The following is a 17,879-nucleotide window of genomic DNA, read 5'->3' as shown; positions in this document are numbered from 1 at the left end:
AGGTTATCGAGATGCATCTTCCTTCTTGTTTTCTGGAGTAACTGGATACCACAGCCTGTATGTTACACTGCCATAGAGGCACAGCCCTGAAGAACACTGATCACTCAGAATAATGCTGATTTTGAAGAGAGCCACACGTCTATAGTGAGATACACATCCGTATTCAGTACCACGGTTACAGTGTGACTTTGCTTCTTGCATCCAAAAACTCCTAGATGTTTCAAGCTAGCAAGTGAATCATACAGTTTCATCCTTTTCTGGCTACTGTCGTTTGGGGAGGAAAAAAAAATAAGGGTTGAAGAAATGTGTATTAGATATAAATACAGTGCACATGTGCATGACTATCTTAATGTTCCTATCCCTTTCAATAATGTGGTCTTCGCATCTATTTAACATCAACGCAGTTGACAGGATTTGGACCTTACTTCTGAATTTCCACGTAGGATAAGACTGACTTGAAATGGCTCTTGCATCCCTTCCACGTTTTGGAGGGATTTCAGTGGAGGCTGTCTGAGCTGTGTCCATTCTGTGCCAGCACAGGTGCTTTTGTGTGGAGTAATGTGGAGCAATGGGGTACCTCCTTCCTCTCCCTGGATATGAAGGCAGTTCCTTAAAGTCAGTGGATTCAGCAGTGGGGGAATCTACTAAAACAGAGGTGTGAAAAAAAAGCAGCGCATAAATAGGAGAGTTTGCAGATAGAGCTCTCGGGAAGCTTTGTCTTATTTTTCAGTGATGGGAGACTTCTGTGAGTAAGGAACTTGAAAAAACAAATACTGATAGGAGAAGGGGGGATGGTTTTAAACTGAGACAGGGGAGGTTTAGGTTAGACGTTAGGAGGAAGTCTTTCATCCAGAGGGTGGTGACGCACTGGAACAGGTTGCCCAAGGAGGTTGTGGATGCCCCATCCCTGGAGGCATTCAAGGCCAGGCTGGATGTGGCTCTGGGCAGCCTGGTCTGGTGGTTGGCGACCCTGCACATAGCAGGGGGGTTGAAACTCGATGATCATTGAGGTCCTTTTCAACCCAGGCATTGTGTGACATTTCCTAACCGGATTTTTTTTTATTTCCATAAAAAGATAGTTCACATTTGTTGTAATTCTTGACTATTCTAGTTATTCCATCATTGCAATCAAGGGATCTGCAAGAGTCCTACATCTAAAAGGATTTCCAAAAAATTTAAGGGTAAAGATCACCTGTCTTTATTGCAGGATGTTGCAACGCATAGCTGAGCACCACTGATAGTGAATCACTGTTTGAAAAGGAGTAAATATTACAGCTGAATGGCTATGGAGAGCAATTCTTAAAACAAACATACTTTACAAAAGCCCTGTAAGGCTCTCTCCCTGTATTTTATGATCCAGCCAAATGCTTTAAGGGGAACTCAGTCCAAAAACTCTACCTTTTACCACCACAGTTTGCTGCTAGTGACAAAGAAACTCAGTCCTTCCCAGTTGATGATTTACAGTGAATTGTTTAACTTGCTCCAGCAGACAGTGACATTTCTGCACTAAGACCCCAGCTAATTCAGCCTGCACCTTTTCTTTAGACAGGGAATGAATGCTGAATCAGTGTATGTACCCTAATAGCTATTTTTCTCCCTGTACATTCATGCATGTGTGGACTCCAGTGTGGCCAGTGTGAACTGAAGTGGTAACTCTGGGTGGAAGGAGAAGGACAGTAGTATTGAAGGCGTCAGGACATCCCTCCATGCATCAGTTCCTTCTCCCAGTTTTGGTGTGTTTTACAGTCACAGCACAAGTGCTCATGTGAGAGCCATCCGTCTCGAGACAGGAAGGAACCACTTCCTCACCAGGGAATAATGCTGAGCTGCACGTGGAGGGGGCCTCTGGAAACCAGATCTCTTCCCTGCAGTTGCCAAAGCATTGGCTGTGAGTTAGGCAAACAGTGGCAAAATGTGCTTGAGCAAGGCCAGATTGACTCAGGTAGAATGGTGTTTGCTCTTTGCTTCAAATGGCAGCACCAAGTCCTTGGTGTGGGAGACTAACAGGAATATGACACAGGTCTTCATGGTGAATCCATCTGTTAGCCACCCAGTACAGCTGTTCTGTGTGATGGTGTCTTCTCAGCATTGAACTGCCTGCTCATTTTTGTCTTCCTTCACTCCAAAAGAAGCATTGTGGGGTGCACTCTATTGAACATAATTCAAGTTAAAGGGTTTGGGGTACATTAGAAGCAAAGCATAATACGATACGATCTCCGCAGTCACTACTGTTTGTGCAGCAGATAATTGTTTGGAAACCACAAAGCCTGCTGTTCTGTGCTGGGATAACACATTCGGTTTAGGTGTTATAGCTCTTTAATACACTTTTCCAGTGTTTTGCTTCATTGGAGATTGAAATCTTAATGTGCTTATTAGAAAAAAAAGAAGTATTCAGATATACATGCTGCATCATCATCTTCCGCTGTCTTTTATATCTGTTATTGTATCTCTATACGTTACCAAGCAAAAAATGGAGTGTAACATTTGGAAAATGCCACTTTATACTTCTGGAATAGTAATACTTTTAAGACATTGTAGATTGCGGTCTGAATACAGTTGCAAGCACCAATTTGATTCCCTTCTTTTTTAATTAGGGCTCAAGGAGTCCTAATTGAAGGTATAAACATTAAATCATTACCTTGTCACTGAAATGGCAGTGTTCTCTCTAATTCCTAAAGGAGCAATGGCTGGAGGGTGCTTTGTTGGAGCAGACTGACTGTGAATGAGCAGGAAATGCCACAGGTGTCAGCGATGCTGCTTTACACACAGGGCTAACACAGGGTTAAAACTAACACAGCAAGGGAACTTCAGAGTAGGTTCTGTTACATGTGACTGAACGTGAATGTGATCCAGATCTATGTGTACAGTAATTCTGGTAGAAAATTGATAACTGCAAGGTTTTTTTCATTCAGAGGTCATGAACTACTACTATATACTACTACTATATACTACTACTATAGTTCTGTCTGAAATACGGTGAATTCTGTTTGCAGTTATAAATGGCTTCATAAAAGCGATCCTATTTGAAGTCTTATTTTGAAAGAGGCTATGATATCATCACCCTGTACTAATTAGCATGGAACGTATGTATTTTTTGCCATTCCTTTCCAGAACAAAAGAGATGAACATCTTTTGAAAAAACGAAACGTTCCCCAAGAAGAAAGTTTAGAAGATTCTGATGTTGATGCTGACTTCAAAGCAGTAAGTCCCTTGATTCTGGAAATTACTTCTATAGCTTTTGGATCTCAAAACAAAGTATTCCGTTTTTACTTGAACAGCGGAAGCCTTATAGTTATTTGAAAGCAAAATCATGAACTGATGCACTGTTTCAATTAGTTTGATTGCACAATATGTTGAAAAAGGAGGAAACAAAAGCGACAAAATGACTAAAACATTTTGTTCTTCTTTTCAAGCAAAACGTAACACTAGAAGCTATACTGCAGGTACGTTAACGTTCATTCCTTCCTTTATTTATTGATAATCAGCAGTGCTTTGTTCTGTGCATTTTTAGTTCTTCTTCTTGTTATTTCAGAACGCCACAAGTGACAACCCAGTGATCCAACTGAGTGCTGTTCAAGCTGCAAGGTAAAAACGAATTGAGCAGAGGCACAGAAATGAACTCTCTGTACGTTTTTCATGATGAAAGTTACTTATTTTACTTCTACATTTAATTTCACAGAAAACTCCTATCCAGTGACAGAAATCCACCTATTGATGACTTAATAAAATCTGGAATTTTGCCAATTCTGGTAAAATGCCTAGAAAGGGATGATAAGTAAGTATACCTTGACAAATGTTCATTTGCACTGAAAAACTCTATCTAGACCACTGTTCATATGGAACTGAGGATCCATAGCATGTTACAACTTAACACAATGGATCAAATGCCTTGACAGTAGAATATAAATTCTCCAGGAGTATTATTTATTCTGCTGCTGAAATGTCATTTTCTTCTTCAGTGCTTTCTTGAGTATATCTAGTTAATGGAGTATTCCTTACTACATTTCTCACTGATTCTGAATATTTCAGGCTTTCCTGTTAAGTATTTTTAAGAAACCTGCCTCAGACTTAGTGTGGGCATTTCAGAAGGCAGAGTGTATGCATGGTTGTAAACAAGGCTGTTCTCTATGTGAGCATACAGTTGTCATCTGTTTCATTGAGGTTATTAGCTCAATTTTGTGGCTCCTTTCATTCCTATTGCAAGGTGGGCTTTCTGGCTCTGTGCTGCTCCCTCGTGTGATAGAACACCACAGTAAGCATGCTTTGTGTTCTGACTCCTTGATGGAAAACAGGAGCTTCAAGTAGAGGAGATAGAGAATGTTGAGCATGTTGTCGCACTACTTCCATGTCACATAAGGAAAAGTGCTGTATTCCACAATCTTTGAGCCCCTTATTGGGACAGATGGGGATTAACATGTTTGAGGTAAATGTTTTAGGCTATCATTGGTCTCAGTGAGCCATAAATGTATTTAGAGGATTTCCATTTTCAAAGGCATTTCTGCAGCCACAAGGGCTAGGAGCTTCAAAAAGCACAGACTGACATTTTGGATGGAATTGGAGGGCTGCAAAAGAAATATAAAGTGTGACTAGCTTTGTTTCTAGTTTGTTTAGCAGCAAAGTTACTAAGAAAACAGCAGGCAGTAATGTCCAAATCAGGTAGCATTTTGAAAGCAGACAAATGCCTGTGTGCTCTAGAATTAGATGGTTCAGCACTGTGAAAATTTAAGTCGAATTTTATTTAGGTTGTTTGTATGATTGATCTTTATAAACATTTAAAAGGCCTTTTGAAACTGAACTCAGCACTTTCTCAGGCAGTCCTTTTAATTGTGATTGCTGTGTAATATTCCGTAAAGGTAAATTTTGCTAAGAGTTTGTGTAGCAGATAATTAAAGCTGTTGTTTGTGTTGTAACTGGAAGCTTATCCCAAGGGCACTCAGATCACAGGGGGAGGAAAAATTCATTGTGTGCACAAGGACCAATTCAGAACTAGAATTATAAAGCATTTGATCCTAGAATGTAAGGTTTATAGATGGCTGCTTATACGTGCTGTTTGTTATTGCAAATCTTTATTTACACATCTTGTACCTCCATCTCTGTTTCTTTTCCAATGCTATGCCCAATAACTCCTTAAAATGCTTTGGAAACTAATGCATGAGAAAAGCTTAAGGGAAGCAGGTGATATGGCTATATGTAAAACATTGAGGAAGATGTCAAAAAGGAAAAGTAGTCACCAAATCGTAAATATTCTGTGCTACTCCTGGGTCCTGGACACCTTGCTATTACTGCAATCACTGTAAGCCTTCAACTCTTTTATAGCTTTTACAACTCCTAACCTCTAAAGTTGGTGTGAACAAGTTTTCATGCTCTGTTTCATTAAACTGCTGTTGGCACAGACAACAATTGATGGATAAAATCTTAGTTTGGACATTCCCCTAGCTTTTACAGTTAGGATCAGTACAGGTATGATGCTGTCCTTTGGTACTGATGGTGCACCTGTACCGTGTCTGTGATGGAGCAGATGGAAGTCTTTGTCCCTGTGTGTCTGCTTGCATTTGATCCTGAATGTGATGTTAGAAGGGCTACAAGGTTTTGTTAGTTTTGGTCAGCCGTGGTTTATTTGCTAAGAACTCCTAATGGCAGTAAGGCAGTTGCACTTTCTTCACTAAACATGCATGGCCTTTGGGTGGGTTGGGTGTGAAGAGGTGTCTGTTACTTATTAGAGAGGCATAATCAAATCTTATGATGGTGTGTACCAGAAGTCTTTCATACTGGAGGCAGTTTGTTGATTAGAGTAGTGGTCAGCTTCACAATTGGTGGCTATTTCAACAAGTGTTACTGTTTTTCTTACTTTTAATTTTTTTCCTAACATGAGGTCAGAATGATAAGCAGTTTAAAAAGCTCACAGAATGAAGAATTTGTATTTTCCTTTCCTCTCTGTTCTTCTGAAATGTCCAAGCTTAGAGTTTTTCTAAAAAGATCTTGTAGCCAGGTGGCACTGCTTAAATGTAGCATCATAGAGTGCATACAGTGAATAGAGTTGAACTGAACCGTAAAATAATCTGAAGATCATTTCAAGTTACTACTGTAAAATTATTTCATTACAGTCCTTCATTACAATTTGAAGCTGCATGGGCATTGACTAACATAGCATCAGGCACTTCTGCACAAACTCAAGCTGTTGTACAGTCTAGTAAGTACTACGATATGTTTATTGGGGGTGTGGGTGTTTGGGGTTAAAGGGAAAAGGGATTTTTGGCTAACAAATACCATTCACTATCAAAACTATTAAAACAATAAAAACATATGTCTGTCTTCTTTCTCAAAAAGTTTCTGCTTTTGCTCTTAAAGGTTAATCTCTTTGTCAGTAATGATTTATATTAAGGATCCCAGACCTGAATTTCCCTTGAAGAAGATAGAGAATGACAGATGATACAATGAGTGCGACAAAAATGTTAGTCCTTTCTAGTGTCCATGTTTGTATTCATGTACTGTTAATTCCCCTACAACTAAAACTTACATTAGAAAGCAATTCTTTCTACTTCAATGGTATGTTCATAAATCTTACTAAAGTTGTTAAATACACACAGTTATGTAAAATTGCCCATCTAAATACAGAGTTAAAATTGCCTTCCTTTCCTTGACTGTGTGATTTGTCTCTCCTGTACGCATTGTGTTTGTTGTGCTGGCTTTGGCTCCTAACCAGCCAGTGAGACTTCCATTACCAAGAGACAGGAAATTAAAGTTAGTTGAAGATAATTTATGTCTGCTGAGTTGAATCAAACTGTCCTTATTTTTTTGGTTTATATATGTAGCTTTTGTGTATCGACACACTTATCTTCAAGCAATCACTTCTATGCTAAACGCGATGTTTTGTCATTAAATGGGAGGCTGTGGCTGAGCAGTTATAGAGTAAATTGTCTAGACATATTGATATTCAGTGCTTTTATATGGGAAAATGATGAGCTAGTTATTTGATTTCTTTTTTTTTTCTTTTATGTGAAGTGAAAATGAATATCAAAGAGTGCATATGCACAGCACAACGGAGTTGAAAACATTGCTGTTGGGTGCACAAATGCTGGGAGTTCAGGGTGGTTATGTCCCTCCCAGAATCTGTTTAGGTAACACTTGCAAAGAAACAAGTGTGAAAAAATGTAGAGAAGCAAAAAATATTTCCTTAGTTTTGCTTCTGAAGAGAATATGGAAGCTTAGTCTGGAAGTATAGCTGCCTCTTTCTGGCAGGTGACCAAGGGACTCTGAACTCTATTTAGATAAAGGCCAGTTTGCAGGAATGAAGCAATAGACCCTTGCAGCTACAGAGGAAGCTGCTGCAGCCTAAACACAAAAGAAGGCCTCAGCAGTCAGGGACAGATGGCAATCGGAGGGCCTAGCAAGAGAGGGAAGGTACTGTACACACAGAATAGATCTTGGCAGGAGCCAATTTGGAGCAGAAGTAATTAATTTTTTCGAGAGCAGTGGATCAGATAGCCTGCAGCTCCCACTTTCTCAGACTTTCCTCCTGCTCGAATACTGACAGAAAGTATTTTCATTTCTGCTGTAAAAGCAGGATTGCAGTCAAGTGTAAAACACATACCTGACCCTCCACTCTGACATATGTTGAATACATGTACGCCTGCAGTGTAATTTCAGTAGTCGTAGAGAAAAAGAAGCCTGAATATTCCCCTTGAGCTTATGGAAGTGGGATGGTTGTGACAAGAAAAAAGAGTGTTCTAAACAGTGTTGAGTTGCTGTCCCTCCCAACTTGTTGTAGAAAATTGCTCCATTACTCATCCATAGCAGGGAAAGAATTCCAGGTTCCCTTCATTCTTCATCCCTCTGCGTTTTTTTTCTTGAAAATATATCAGGGATTTTTTTTTGGCTTGTTATCACATGTTAAATTGTCACCAGGATATCGATCCACAGTTGCTCACAAACCGTGTTGTAGTTTTTTAGATTTCCAAAGCTATTTTGGTGCTTACAGTCTCTATAAGAAAAACATTTTTTCCTTCCACAGTATGTAAGTTCATGTATTTTACTTCATCAAGAAAGGCTGTAGGATGAGTATGATAATATGTAGAGTTGAAAAACTGCTGTAAGAATTCCCATGTGTCGAAGAATATGAGTTGTCTGAGGGAAGATAGCTCACAGGAGCAGCTGAGGGATGGCTTCTTAGCTCTTAAGTGTATTTAATGCAGCAGAGATTGAAACCTAAAATCAGTACCGCTTCCTTAATCTGCTGTGTTGCTTCTGTTATATAAGAACAAATAAAAACTTGTCTTAGGACCGTATGGCAGATGGATGTAAATCTTCACTACACGTGGAAGCTAACTATAGCTGCTTCTTGGGAGGAAGCTATTTTCTTAAAATCAAGATTTGAAACACGTTTGCATGAGTAGGCATGTCATTCTGCTAGGTATGTATTGCTATCTTGGATAACTCTAGCACCTGAATTACCAGGAGATTAAACCTAACGCCTACATACTTGTGGCTCTTAGGTAGCACTTGGAGAAATATGGGGAAATGTTGAAATGTGGACAGCATTGTTTAATAGTTGCTTGTTCTCAAGTCTGCATTTTCTCCCTCTATACATTTTTATAGAAGTGTTTAACAGATTCTGTATGCTCTTCATAACAGAAGCTTGTATGTTAGTGTAAAGCATGGCAGAGAAGGTTTTTAATATGAATCAGCTGAAGTATTCTGCATGTACTGTGTTCCACTGAAAACAAATCCACTCTTTGCATTCCATAGATGCAGTACCCCTCTTTTTGAGACTACTCCATTCTCCGCACCAGAACGTTTGTGAGCAGGCTGTGTGGGCCCTCGGAAATATCATTGGTAACTGTTGTTCTTACAATGATTTGCATTCGAGGAGCGTTTCATTTTAGAATTTGACTTTTGAACATTGACATTATCATATGAGACTATGTTTCCTCTAAGTTCCGTGGCTTACTATATTTTTTCATGTGGCCAGAATTACATACGTACATACTGTTTTTTTCTAAAGAATGGTGTCACTTGCTGCACAAAGTGTTAACAGAATAAATTTTGTGTCTCTTAAAATATACATACGTACCCGTATGTATGTATATTTAATTGAACGTGAACTTTTAGTGGTAAACTATTGGTGAGGAAACATAGAATTTCAGAATCCCAACATGCCATTGCATACATTTCAAGATTTTCCATTTTTAATGTAATTTCTTTTACAACAATTTTCATTTCTGTAGGTGATGGTCCTCAGTGTAGAGATTATGTCATATCACTGGGAGTTGTCAAACCTCTTCTGTCCTTCATCAATCCCTCCATTCCCATCACCTTCCTTCGGAACGTCACATGGGTCATTGTAAATCTCTGCAGGAATAAGGACCCCCCACCGCCTATGGAGACAGTTCAGGAGGTAAATACAGAATTATGAGACAGATACTTCTTTATGCTCTGCACTAGAGGCCAGATATTTCACATTGTCATGCTGTGAATTTGTGCATGTCTTTTGCCACTGTCTTCTGCCACTTACTAGTTGTGAAGTAATTTGACTGAGATAGCAGCAAAGCTACTCATAACATCTGAAGCTGACAACACCGATTACTTATATATTAAAAGAGACACAAGAAAACACTCTGTAGGGTATTAATGTACTTTTTATCTAAAAAGACTATAAACATGATTCTGTATATGTTCTATAAACAGAATCATTGAAATACAATTCTTTTCAATAAGAGGAAATGTATACAGAGTAGTGAATATAGTTTAGTTTGTGTTCTGACTAGCTGTGAACATACAGTTGTTGTCAAGTCACCACTGGAGAAGCATCTGAAAATCCCTTTACACTGATGATCAGGGAGATGTCTATGATATTTGCTTGTTTTCCTCCAAAATATAGTCTATTATAGTCTATAGTCAAATTATAGTCTATTTGAGATATATTACTGTCTTGTATTTTTACAAATTTTAAATAAAGTACATATTTTTATACATACTTCGGGGGAATGAGCAGTTGCTGGGAAGTACATGAGTGTAGTAGAATAATTCAGTCTCAAGCTGAGTTTTATGTTAGCACTATTTGGATTCATGTTTACACAGCAAATTTTATTCTGTTGTAATGACTGATGAACTTCTTTTCAGATTTTGCCAGCATTGTGTGTTCTCATTTACCATACAGATATAAACGTAAGTAATTTCTGAAGTTTTAGATATTCTGCTTTTTTTGTGTTGTTTAAAGAGAAAATGCTTTGAGATTGTTTGTGGCGAACTTGGTTTTATTTGTTAACTTACATACAGTTAAGCAGTAAATGTACAATTAAGTACTAAGACTAATGTAATCATGGTCATTCAGAGCAGGAAAAAGGAATTGCAAGCACCATTTCTGAAATATATTTTCTAAAAGTCTTATTTTTACACTAGAAACTACATTTTTCAAAAACCCTGTTGTACAGAGTTGTGCTCTGGAAGTTTGGAGTTCTGAGATTTACTCTTGTTCTTAATTTAATGTAATTTTACCTCAATTTGTTATTTCGTCTAGATAATAAGGTGTGAATTTTGGTTCACACCTTATTTGTGTGGCAACAATCTGGTCTTTATGATACATGTGGGTCTCTTCCAGCTCAGGCTATTCAATAATTCTCTGATATGTAATGTATAATTCTGTTTATGAGTTCAGTCAAATATTGTGATCATTTGGATAAATCTAACTTCTGTAACCTGTTGGATTCCTGAATTTGCAACCTGTTTGACTAAGGAAATCACATAGGAAAATGTATTTAAATATATTAATATTTAACTACTAAGAATATTTAAATATCCATGCTCCTGAGCCATGGTTTTTGCATACATTTTCAAAGTCCTAGAGAGTGGTCTTACCTCCTGAGGTCTTAGATTGTGACTTCAGGAACCAAGATCTGCACACCTAAGGAATAACTGAGCTGCTTTTCTGCTTTTCTTCCCATCGGGACTTTGTAATGTCTTGAATTGTTGCTTTCTGTGGTAGCACCACAATTTAAGGAAGCAGAAATTGAACAGCTTGGTGTGTCTGGGGACAGGGCGTAAGGCTGGTGGAAATGCCTTAGGTTATTTCTGTGATGAAGTAGTGGTGTTTCTGCTGCTCTTCTAATGGTGTAGTGGTTCCACAAATATTTACAGTTGAATTTGGGATTTTGCCAGGGTCATCCCACTGTAACGTGAGAGGGAGGCAGCACCTGGTGACTTTACAGTTCATAATTGGGGCAAACCAAAATGGAGATTCATAGCAAAACCAAAAATACTTCTAACCTATAGGCTTTGGTTAGCTTTGTTTTGTTTTGTTTTCTGGCAAATTTGAAAGCTTTTTGCAAGGGATGATTGGGTGAGAGCTTCTTAAATTAGATGTGAGACTACATGGTGCCAGGTTTTGACTGATCTCTGTGAGGGTGCCCATCGTTTTGATCCCAAGAGTCAGGTGCTGGTTGGAGGTACCATTGTGATCCCAGCCTCTCAGTACTGGAGCAGCAAATCTATCTTTGGTGATGAGTTAGTGATGCAGGTAGGTCAGCAGGCAGTCCTGTGAGCACCTCTGGTGGCTGCTGCTCTCATCATCACCAGGGGACAGGAAACTGGTGAGGCACCATCTCTCACTGCTGGCTGTCACACTGGCTACACTGCAGCACGTTCTGCTGTCCCTGTGGCATCATCAGGTGAGGGCAGCAGAAGGCTGCATCAGGAGAGCAGTAGGTACATGCTGTCTGGTCTCTGGTGATGGGTGGAAGCAGCCAATGGGGCAGGTCCTTCTCACGCCTTCAGTGCTATTTAGCTATCTTAATAGCTGGAAATTTTGAATGGCTATCTGCTTGAAAAGTAGAGTGCAGATGCCTTTACTTAAATAGCAAATGAGTTTTCTTTCAATTAAGCTGTCAGAGAGATGAAGCTGGCTCACAGATCTCCGTTTGGGTATGCTACATCGAGCCATTCTCATCTGAAGCATCCTTAACTCAGTGAGCTGGGCTGCTAACTCCTTTTTGCCCACCATCAGACATACTGGGCACAAACTCTGCCTACAAAGCCTTCAAACCATCTGCTTCAGACCATCTAACCTGAGAACACAAATAAGATGGCTGGATTTAAAGCCTATTGCTCTAACCTCTTTCTAGTAAATCAGATGAGAGCGCCATTCAAAAGGTTGTTTAGTTCACAGAATAGAGCAGGTGTCTGAGCACACAGGTTATAAACTGGGACTGTAGGCTTACTGTGCTCTTAATTTAGACACTTCACTTAGGTGAATGAGTTCAGGCTTTAGTCTTCCTTAAAATTCCAGAAAGTAACTGCTTTGCTTTAGTTAGCTTTGGAAATTGACTTAGAAATGCCCTCAGGGGCATCCAGGCTTCTCTTCCTGCAGTTCTTAACTTCTTAAGTGATATTACCTCTTTTTCTGCTAGCTTTGTTTCTGCTTCAGATCCTACCTTTAAAATAATTAACTTTTGTACATTTCCTTTTTTTTGGATGGCTCTCAAATCATCCATACCAAATCACCACTTCATGGTGGTGATTTCATCATGACTTTCATTATGACTTCACTGTTATTTTCTTTAAGTGTGTCCTGTGTGATAATCGTTTCTTTGTGTTTATTCCCCTCTCTTGAACAGCTGCCACCTTAAAATAAGAGCTGGTACAAGAAAGTTCTTTCCTTTGCTGTGGATTTAAATCTCAATATGAAGGATAGTTTGCAGTTTAACTTCAGCCTGCATTGTGGATCAAAGGCATTAAAGTGTAGCTAGATGATGTAAAGACTAAGGACATTTAGCTGTTGTGTGTTCAGAAGATAGTACATCTAACAGATGAGAGCAGGGCTGAGAAGTTGGGTCACTATTGTCTTCAGAAGGTTACTAGGTCAGTTACTTAACTGAGCCATTCATCTGTCTCCAAAATGCAAATCAAGCCCAACATTTACCTCTGTCAGGTGATGTGTGCTGTAACTTTATGCACCAAAATGTGTCAATTAAAAGGAAGAGGATGTAGAACTTCTTATCACTGAACAAATGGCCCCAGTTTTCGTAGTCGTATGTAATAATCCAACATTTAACGCATCAGGTTGCATTAAAATATTTGAGTTTCTCCTGTAACTAAATTGCATGCTTTTTTTTTTTTTTTTACCCAGACATGTGGAAGATTATTGCTAAATTAAGATTCAGTGTTAGGAATTTTGCTATTCAGTGTGTAAATGGTGTTATGTTCTTTCCAACTTACAGATTCTCGTGGACACCGTTTGGGCTTTGTCCTACTTAACAGACGGTGGCAACGAGCAGATACAGATGGTGATTGATTCGGGAGTTGTACCTTTTCTAGTTCCCCTTCTGAGTCACCAGGAGGTCAAAGTTCAGGTAAGTCTGTCTCCCTTTCCTTGCATAGTCCTTTGTAACCAATTGTGCCTTGGAGTGTTTGTTGCTGGGGTTCTGAGATGAGCGTTGTAGCTACAGTTGTGTTGTAGTAGGCGTTGTTATCAACACAGTTGTTGTAGATAAACTGAACAAAAAAGTTACCTACACCAAGAAAAAACATTTAAAATGACATTGAAACTCTTTTGGAGGTATTTTTTTTATATCAATAAAGCAGCAGGTTGCAAATTTATGACAATGGGTTATACGTTTCTCAGACTGTGTGCTCTTTTCTGTTGCTGCATATACGTGGTTGCAGCATCTGAGTAGCTCGTGGAAATCAATTACAATTTTGATACTTTTTGAATGTTAATGTCTTTGATTCTGAGCATAAGTTAGTTAATGTGTGCTTGATTTTTATAAATTAACCATTGGAATGTGGGAGCTTCTGTGCTTATCTGTGCATTTGCCATATTTGTTTAGTTTGGACTTTGGATGAGGGTTGCCTGGCTCAAAATTTGTCAAACCAGTTCACTTGATGGAAAGGAGTCTCTCCAGTTTTCTATCACTTATAAAACATTTATTAATTCGTAAGGACATAATGTGCATTTTTGAAAGTCAACTGAGAGTAAATAAGAATATAAGTAGTCTTTTTTTTCTTTATTCTGCAATGAAGACCTGAATTAAAAAGCATGCAGCATTTACAGCCTTAGTCAAGGCCTAGATATGTTTAGTGTAACTAAGGTCAGATACATGACAAATTGTTTCTTTTGTTATTCTAATCTCTTTTTACTTTCTAATCTTTAAACTCCCGGAGATGATCTGCAGCCTGCTTTTTCAGTAAAGTACTGCACTGTGTGTTTCTGTTTTGATGAAGCAGTGCCTGTTTTAGAGCGTAGCTCAGGGGCTGTAGTGCTGAACTCTCTTCTGCAGTGTTTTTGTAGAGACGTTATTTTATTTGTATTCTGTAGAGACGTTACTACTTCTCTGAAAGGGTGGTCAGGCACTGGAATGGGCTGCCCAGAGAGGTGGTGGAGTCACCGAGCCTGGTGGTGTTCAAAGAGCGTTTGGATGTTGTGTTGAGGGACATGGTTTAGTGGGAACCATTGGTGAAGGGAGAATGGTTGGACTGGGTGATCCTGTGGGTCTTTTCCAACCTTAGCGATTCCATGATTCTATGATTCTATGAAAATGATCTTTATTTCAACACAAGCAACAGCAACGTTTTTAACATGCAATTTTTTTTTTTCCCTTTCCCACTGTGGATGTTCAGACAGCAGCACTGAGAGCAGTAGGCAACATAGTAACCGGTACCGATGAACAGACACAAGTTGTTCTCAACTGTGATGTTTTGTCTTACTTCCCAAACCTCCTGACGCATCCAAAAGAGAAGATAAACAAGGTATGTTATAATCTGCTTCTTCCTTGCTTAATCTTGTTGTTTAAAAAATAGACCAGTGATCTGTAGCGTGTTACAGAAGCGTTTCTCTGAGCTGTTATCTCTGGGATGTCAGCAATTCTGTACGAAGACACCGCCTTTCAGTCTGGTGCTTAATTAGGGCAGAAGTCAAACAGCCATGTTGAGGGTCCGTTCGTTAGTGTTGATGCATCAGTGCTGGTTTTTGGGAGGACTGATTTTTCACTTTGAAGTATGATGTGTTTTGTTTGCAAAGTGAGTAAGTGGTGAACTTATGCTACAGTTTTTTGTATCTAAGGATTGTTACTTTTGGTGGAGTTCAGTGAGATGGGTAAGGATGACCCAGTTTTTCCTCCCCAAAATTAAAGGGATTTATCAAAACAACAGTTTTTTTTCCAGAGTGGAGTTTTTTCTCTTCTGTTGTCCATCTTCATATTCAAGAGAGTACAGAATACCACCGTCCTTTTTTGAAAACTATCCCTGCATCTCATCTCCTTCTTTTTCAAAGAAGGAACTTTGCTGCTACGAAGGATTAGATGGGATAGAGAGGGTTAGATGAAAGGATTTGATAAGTGGCCTCCTTTCCAGAGCTGCATTTGATGATGTTTGCTTTATTTTTGGCAGTCGTCATGCCATCTTCCCCTGCAGAGATGGGGCTGGCTGGGAAGGAGGCTTTTTCTCTTTTCTCTGCCCCTTTGTTTAGCTTACATGATTGCCCCATTGTAGTGTATCACAGAGGAAGATTCTGTTTCTTCAGACCTTGGAAAATACCAGTAGCGCTGAAGAAGTTAATCTTCAACAGTTCAGACTGCTGTGATCTGTTTCTGTCTGCCCTTTTAGCACTCAGGAAAGAATGAGAAAGAGCTCTTTTTGAAAACCAAGAAGGAGCTATTTTGTTTTAAGAGAAGTCTATGAACACCTTTCAGTTTTTTGTTTTAATAATATGAGAAGCAAATAGAAATAAAAGTCAAATGTACCTCCTTAAAAAATTGGAACCCGTTATGTTTTCTCTAGTATTTTATGATTGGCTCTTTGATGGCTTATTAAAATCAGGTTGTTTTTAGTTCAGGTTGAGAGCTTTTTTCGGATATTCTTGATTGGCTTGGCAAGATAACCTGTTGTAGCCAGGAATTTTTTGTTGCCATTAGATGTTAGCTGTGCTGATGAGGCACCTGAATGAGATAATTGCTGAGTAAGGTCTCAGGGCTGAGAGTCTTGTCTGATTATTAATGGGAAAACTCAAAATGAGCTTTCTAAGCTCTACTTCATATATAAGGGAGTAAACAAGAGATGGAAGCACAGAAAGCTACAACTGAGCTGTCAGGTCTAAAATTACAGAAGTTTTTTTTTTATTTGGTGTTCCTTTGCAAAACTTGTTCAGAATTTAAAATGTGACTATGGCTGTAGCAGTGCAAAATGGATATAATGTTTAAGTCAGTATTGCTGCCAGTGTGTGGAGTAAGTAATAATCTGACCCACTGAATTATCGTATCAATTTTGCAGTAATCTCCTGCGTGTTTGGCTTTCACAGTGCAATAAAAGCTTGTGTGTTGGAAGTGCTACTGGGGAGGAAACCTGGAGGCTCTATTTAGAGATGGTTGTGGTACAAGTTGAAGTTTTAAGGCTGTTTTTTTTTTTTTTCAGTTTGATTTTTTTTTCATCATAGAATCACAAAGATTGGAAAAGACTGTTGACTGTTTTCAAAAATGTGTTTTGCTTTTTTATTTTGTTCAATTTTAGGAAGCAGTTTGGTTCCTTTCCAATATCACAGCAGGAAACCAGCAACAAGTTCAGGCTGTAATAGATGCTGGGCTAATCCCTATGATCATACACCAGCTGGCTAAGGTCAGTCAAACTGTCAGCTATGCGAGTTGTCATCCTCTTTTTATAAACCTGACATGAGGAGTGTGTGATTTTTAATAATAAGCTTGACAGATGTTTCCATGTGGATTTTAATGAGCCATTAATTTTACTCTTCAGGGTGACTTTGGAACACAGAAGGAAGCTGCTTGGGCAATTAGCAATTTGACAATAAGTGGGAGAAAAGATCAGGTATGTATAGTAGGATTTCAGGTTGTCACTTAAACATTGCACATGCAGCCATCTGTAAGAAGCAAAATGTTCAAAGTACTTTTTTTTTTCCCCATTATTTAGGTTGAATACCTTGTACAGCAAAACGTAATCCCACCATTCTGCAATCTACTCTCAGTAAAGGATTCTCAAGTGGTGCAGGTGGTGCTGGATGGTCTGAAAAACATCCTGATAATGGCTGGTGATGAGGCTAGCACAATAGCTGAAATTATAGAAGAGTGTGGAGGTATGTGCTTACTACACTTGGAAAAAAAAAAAAATATATATATATATACTGAATTCTGTTCTGTCTTCTCTTTGCTGCTGTTGGATGTTTAGTACAGAATTCTTGGGACTGTGAGCCATCTGAATAAGCAAACAACACTTTATTCTCTTTAGCTTGGTTTAGGAACAGTCATGTTGGAAACAATTGGTGGAGGAGATTTCTGGAGCTAGGTATTCCTTATATGAGAATTATACTTTATTTCTTTTGGTTATTTAATATACTTGGTCGTGCAGTAAAACACACAATTCTTGCTTTAGTTCATTGCCTTGGTAGCAGATGGCTGAGTAAGGACCTGCTGGTCAAAGTGAGAGATGAAAGAAAATGCACAGGCAGTGTAAGTAGGGATGCGTGGCCTGGGAAGAATACAGGGATGCCATCTGAGTGTGTAGAGATGGGATCAAGAAAGCCAACACACACACAGAACTGAAACCAACAAGGAACGTGAAAAAATAACAAGAAGAGGTTCTACGTTTACGTTGATCAAAAGAGAAAGGACAAGGGAAGCGTAGCCCCTCTGATAAATGAGAAGGGAGAGCTGGCAACAACAGACAAGACTGCTGAGATACTCAGTGAACCTTCACTCTGAGGCAGGCTTCCTATGTCTCCTGTGTCCCTGAACCTCTGGGCAGGTGTTGTGGGAGCAAAATACTTCCTATTGTAAGAACAGAGCAAGTCAGAGACTGCTTCATAAGGCTGAGTGTATACAAGTCTGTGGGGCTGACATGCATCCTGTTGTCCCGAAGTAACTGGCTGTAGTTGCCAAGCCTTT

General features: G+C 39.1%; 1 protein-coding gene across 5 annotated transcripts in view; it reads left to right on the top strand.

Moving 5' to 3' along the window:
* KPNA3 (karyopherin subunit alpha 3) overlaps window positions 1-17,879 on the top strand; it is a 53,205-nt gene that overhangs the window by 28,873 nt on the left and 6,453 nt on the right. For 4 of the 5 annotated variants that reach the window (NM_001193575.2, XM_046941707.1, XM_046941710.1 and 1 more), the window contains 13 exons: window positions 3,112-3,201; window positions 3,414-3,443; window positions 3,533-3,585; window positions 3,680-3,775; window positions 6,105-6,190; window positions 8,746-8,832; window positions 9,225-9,394; window positions 10,120-10,164; window positions 13,212-13,343; window positions 14,611-14,739; window positions 16,495-16,599; window positions 16,735-16,806; window positions 16,909-17,071. In NM_001193575.2, the coding sequence (NP_001180504.1) occupies window positions 3,112-3,201; window positions 3,414-3,443; window positions 3,533-3,585; window positions 3,680-3,775; window positions 6,105-6,190; window positions 8,746-8,832; window positions 9,225-9,394; window positions 10,120-10,164; window positions 13,212-13,343; window positions 14,611-14,739; window positions 16,495-16,599; window positions 16,735-16,806; window positions 16,909-17,071 (1,258 nt within the window). Of the gene's footprint in view, window positions 1-3,111; window positions 3,202-3,413; window positions 3,444-3,532; window positions 3,586-3,679; window positions 5,294-6,104; window positions 6,191-8,745; window positions 8,833-9,224; window positions 9,395-10,119; window positions 10,165-13,211; window positions 13,344-14,610; window positions 14,740-16,494; window positions 16,600-16,734; window positions 16,807-16,908; window positions 17,072-17,879 lie in introns of those variants that run through there. The other variant, XM_015275674.4, reaches the window with a different exon arrangement.

The sequence above is a fragment of the Gallus gallus genome, chromosome 1, assembly GCF_016699485.2.
Source record: "Gallus gallus isolate bGalGal1 chromosome 1, bGalGal1.mat.broiler.GRCg7b, whole genome shotgun sequence".
Taxonomy (NCBI): Eukaryota; Metazoa; Chordata; class Aves; order Galliformes; family Phasianidae; genus Gallus; species Gallus gallus.
Note: the sequence above shows the minus strand (reverse complement) of the source record. Positions and strands in the feature narration are given on the sequence as shown.